Source organism: Grampus griseus (genome assembly GCF_964374135.1).
Source record: "Grampus griseus genome assembly, chromosome: 14".
In the NCBI taxonomy this organism is placed as follows: Eukaryota; Metazoa; Chordata; class Mammalia; order Artiodactyla; family Delphinidae; genus Grampus; species Grampus griseus.
Window position 1 is genome coordinate 44053744 of NC_139008.1, and position 5007 is coordinate 44058750.

General features: G+C 60.1%; 1 protein-coding gene across 1 annotated transcript; it reads right to left on the reverse strand.

Moving 5' to 3' along the window:
• Positions 1–265: 265 nt before the first annotated feature.
• On the reverse strand, positions 266–4326 carry CD93 (CD93 molecule). The gene is made up of 2 exons (XM_082671554.1): positions 2294–4326; positions 266–2030 (listed from the first exon to the last, which is right to left on the reverse strand). Exons 1-2 carry the CDS (start codon positions 4213–4215, stop codon positions 2006–2008), a joined length of 1947 nt encoding a protein of 648 aa, XP_082527680.1. The 5' UTR covers positions 4216–4326; the 3' UTR covers positions 266–2005.
• Positions 4327–5007: the final 681 nt, after the last annotated feature.

Below are 5007 nucleotides of genomic sequence, written 5' to 3' on the forward strand. Positions count from 1 at the left end.
AGGGCCGTAAAGCCCTAGAGGAAAGCACCTCCTGTAAGTGCAGACGCCAGCCACGAAGTGCACACACTGCCACGGGCTGCCCGATGGTCAGCGCCGCACGGCACACCACCCCGGGGCCGAGGGACACAGCCTTCGCCCCCTGGAGTGCTAAACCCCAGTGTTCCGAGTGGGAACTGCAGAATATTAGGTGGCTTTAGAAAGCAGACACTTCGAACCCCCTCCTGGGTCCTATCAGGCCTCTCTCCTTCCTTCCTTCCCCCAACCCCCTCCAGTTTTCCATTTTCTTTTCTTCAAAAATGGAGCTATAGGGCTTCCCTGGTGGCGCAGTGGTTGAGAGTCCGCCTGCCGATGCAGGGGACGCGGGTTCGTGCCCCAGTCCGGGAGGATCCCACATGCCGCGGAGCGGCTGGGCCCGTGAGCCATGGCCGCTGAGCCTGCACGTCCGGAGCCTGTGCTCCGCAACGGGAGAGGCCACAACAGTGAGAGGCGTACCGCAAAAAAAAAACCAAAAACGGAGCTAAAGCACCTACATTTCAAAACTGGCAAAAGGGCACCTCCTTGACTCTGAAGGCCGTGCACGCAGAGTGCCGAGCTCTGGGGCGGAGTGTGGATCCTGGCAAGTTACCTCTCTCTGTCCTGCGCCAGAGAGGCCGAGTCCCCGTGCCCTCTGGGTGCCCAGGCCTCCCGTGCTGCTCAGGCAGCTTCTAAGGGCTCCGGCCTGCAGTGAACCCGGGCTGCTTTCCAGGCACCCAGGCAGAACTGGCAGGGACAGAGAGCCACCGACAACAACAGTCTTAGTTGTGGGAAATCTTTGCAAGTGAGCACTTAAACGCGAGGCTATAAATTAAAACGGCTGTGAGCAGTGTCTGCGGTTGCACAAGATCGTAGTTATTCTCTCGTTCTTGCTTCCTTCCCTCTCGCCCCCTTTTTTAAGGAAAAGAGCCCGGGGATTCCTGTGCCGTAGGCAGCTCTGGGCCAGCACCCGCGGGACCAGTCCTGACTTGGTGGTGCTACGGTCGCAAGCCAGGATCAGCTCTCAGGAGGCATCAGCCACCGTGAACTGTACTAAAGGCTTATGACAACACGTTTAAACCTCAGCCCAGCAGCTCGCTCACATCCTCCAGAAACCAGCAGGGCATCGAAGCCCAGGCAGCTGCAGAGGGGGCAGGACAGCAGCGGGGACATGGGGCCGCCTGGCCCAGAGACCAGTGGTCCTCGACCTTTGTCCTCACGAGCGTCTGTCTCATCAATCCAGCCTGTGGTGACATCAGTACATTTATTTACACGAATTGATTCAAGTAGTTTTGAAACAAACTCTGCCCTCTCACTGTAGCTTTCAGAAGCACTTCTAACTCACTTCGTACAACTTTCCCCGCATTGTTCAGATTTCATCTGCAAGTAAACTGAAGACTTACTAGAACCTGAAGAACTAGAAGATGCGATTACTACGTTCTGTCTCCGTGCCACCGAAGCAGATGGAAACCCAGGAATGGAAAGGAATGTCTCCAGCCTCAACATGTTCCCTCGGACAGAAACAGAGCTTCTTAAATAATCAAACAGTTGATCGACTCAGCCTCTGTCACACCAGGAGGCACAAATCATTTCAGTCCTAATTTTCCCTGGTTCACAACTTCTTCTTCGATGCTTATGAGGGCAGAGAAGAGGGCAGAGAAGCAGTTCAAAGGGAGCCCGTTAGCACCGGACTTGTCACGCCCAATCCAGAATCAGGGTGAAATGAACTCAGTCACATTTGAATTTGAACAGGGAGAGGGAGGGAGAATTGTTAACATGCATCAAATTCCTGAAAGGACACCGGACCCACCACTTACACAGCACACGCGTGTGATACCTGCACAGTTCAAGTTGCCAGGCGTTTAAAGAGAAGATTGACAACTATTTGCTAAGATTTCAGTCCAGTCTTCCAGGAGGATGGGGGTCCTGCTTCCAACAGGCACCTGCCTCTGAGGACGGTGGTCACTGTCAGTGTCTTGGGGCCTTCTCAGTTTCAACAGTCTGTCCCCGGCGTCGGACTGTGGGGAACAAATGGGGACATATTGGAGGCTGCTGCCCCAGCTGTGCCGTCTGGACCCCGGGCGTGGGGACAGACCCACGGGCACCGAGCCACGGGCAGGGCGGCACCGCCCGTGAGCACACGCAGTCCTCGGGTGACCCCAGCCTGGGCCATGCCTGCCCCTCACCCTCTGCCTGCTGCATGCCATGGCCGCTGCCTCCACCCCAGCCGGTGCCTGCCGCATCCCCCCTCCCGCCCCCTTGGCAACCCAGCCTCCTTCACCTGTAGGGGTTCTCCGTTGCCCTGCTCTCGGCTCGCTCAGGGACCCAGGCGTAGCTGTCTGCTGCGCTCTGCGGCTTCTTCTCCTTCTCCTCCCTCTTGGCTCTGCGCTTGCGATAGACCAGGAGCCCCAGAGCCAGAGCCAGCAGGAACAGGATGGCCACCACAGTGCCCAGGATGTAGAACAGGAGCAGCTTCTGCCCGTCCGTGCCATCGTCGCTTTGCTTGGCGGTGAAATCCTCACCTGCGGAAGCCTCACGGCCAGTGGTGGCCGTGGGGTGATGGGTGCTGGCCTCCATCCAGACACCAGGGGACCCACTGGGGGCCAGCATGTCAGGTGGGGCAAGGGAGATGGGGGCGCTGTCTGGGAGGGAGGGTCTCCTGGCGGTGGGCGCCACCGTGGAGGCGCCCTCGGGGCTGTCCCTGGTGGGACTGGACGTTGCAGCAAAAGACACGAGCCTCCCCTCTCCATCTCCTGTGTCCTCCCCTTGGGGAGGCCCAGCTGTTGGTCCTAGGGATGTGAGGCCCCCAGTGCAGGAGACCCCATCGGGGGACAGCTCCCAGCCTGGCAGGCAGCCACAGCGGAAGGACCCCTCCGTGTTGAAGCACAGGCTGTCACAGAGGCCGCCCTGCGGGCCCGCACACTCGTCCACGTCCACGCACCGGGTGCCGTCCTCCCCGGCCAGGACGTAGCCCTCCTCGCAGGAGCAGTAGAAAGACCCGTCTGTGTTGGTGCAGCCCTGGGCACAGGGCGAGTGGCTGGGGGCACACTCGTCCACATCCACACAGGCCCCCTCTCCGGGGCCACCAGGCTCGTAGCCCACCCAGCACTCGCAGCGGAAGCCCCCGAGAGTGTTGACACACTCCTGGGCGCAGGGAGCGTCCTGGCACTCGTCCATGTCCACGCAGTCCTGCTGAGTCGAGTCTAGCCGGTAGCCTGGGGGGCAGTGGCACGTGAAGTCCTTCCCGAGGGGCCCAGGGACGCACGTGGACCCCCCTCCACATGGGCTGGAGCTGCAAGGGTTCCGAGAGGCGCAGGTGACCAGGTCGTCCAGCAGCCGGAACCCCGGCCGGCAGCCACAGCGGAAGGAGCCTTCCCCACCTTCGAAGCAGTCCTGCTGGCAGCCTCCGTTGTTGAAGTCGCAGCTGAACTTGGGGCTGACACAGAGGGGCCCCGAGCTGTCCCAGTCAAACACACCGGGGGTCTTCTCCTTGCACAAGAAGTAATGCTGCCAGCTCTCATCCCCGTCCCCACAGGCCACGTTGGCCATGGAAGCGAAGGGCACGGCCTGCAGGGAGGAGCTGGTGGCCTGGAAGGGAGTGGTGTAATTCACCTGGCCCGGGCCCCCCAGGGTCAGCGGCCAGCACATGCCTTTGAAGCTGAACTTGCACACAAAGCCCTCGATGCTGCTCCCAGAAAACTTGGAGCTCCCACACGGACCCTCGGTCCACTTGGAAAGGCGGCTAGCCAGGGCCGGCGCGGACAGGTCCAGCATCAGAGACACGCAGCGCTTGGAGGTGCAAGAGTTCTTTGCCTCCTTGTGCCAGTTGGTATACGACGTGTCCTCCCCGCCGCCCACCCAGCTGAAGCCCTTCAGGGGCAGGCTGCTGTCCAGGCACTTGCCCTTGTCTCTCTGGAGCCCAATCCAGAACCTGCCCATGCGCTCTGTCAGGGGCGCCCCCGGTGGCAGGAGCTGGGCCAGGGCGCCCTGGACGTGCAGGGCCTCCTCCTCGCTCTTCACCGTGGCCAGGTTGCCCCCTTTCTTGCTGCAGCGGAGCTGGGCGTCGTCCGCACTCAGCTTGACCCTGTGGGCTGTGTAGCAGGCAGCCCCCGCGCAGACCACGGCCTCCTGGGCAGCGACAGCCCCCGCCCAGGGCTGTACCACCAGCAGCAGCAGCAGCAGGCCGGTGGAGCCGGCCATCATGGCCTCCGTGTTCCCCTGGGCGGGAGGCTGGCGGCCCGGCGGTGACAGCGGCAGTCCCGGCTGAGCTCCGAGGGGAGCCGAGGGCTCAGACGTGGACACTCCGTCGCAGGGAAGGACACAAAGGCTGAGGGCTTTCCGCGGCCCCCTGACCCAAGGCGCATCCTGTCGCTGCACTTCTTATTCCTCACCGGATACGGGGGCTTCCTGTGCTGAATAGCTTCTGACTCCTGTTGCCTTCATCACGCTTTTGTTGTTCATAAAAGGAGCCAGGCAACGTCGCTGGGTCCCGAATAAGGAAGCACGGTGGCATGGGGGAGGGGAGGGGAGACGTTCTTTTGCAGCTTGGAGACACCGGCTGCTTTCTTTGGGGGCCCGTCCTCCTTCCCATCCGCGTGAGGGCACGCCGTGGAGTGAGTAGATTTGGGGGGCCAGGAGCTTGAGAAACTCACTTGGTTATCCCATAATAAAATTCCACTTTGCTTTGCAAACAACCAGAAGAGGAAAAAACGAATCCGCAGACTTGAGACACGGGGCCACGGAGGGTTGTAATTTTCAGCCTTTTTTAGAAGCGAACTGGACTTTCCTTTTCCCTCTCTCATGTTCCCTTTGGCTTTGAAAGTCTTTTTCTCTTATTCCCCCCATCGTGAACTTTAAATAGATAGGCAATTTTAAAATAGGAACTGGGCCGTGGGAATGTCTGAGTTTCTAACACGACGCCAAGCTCCTCGAGAACATTCAACCAAATTGGGTGAAATTGGGCAGTTTTCAGGGTTTCACAGTGCAAATATTGTG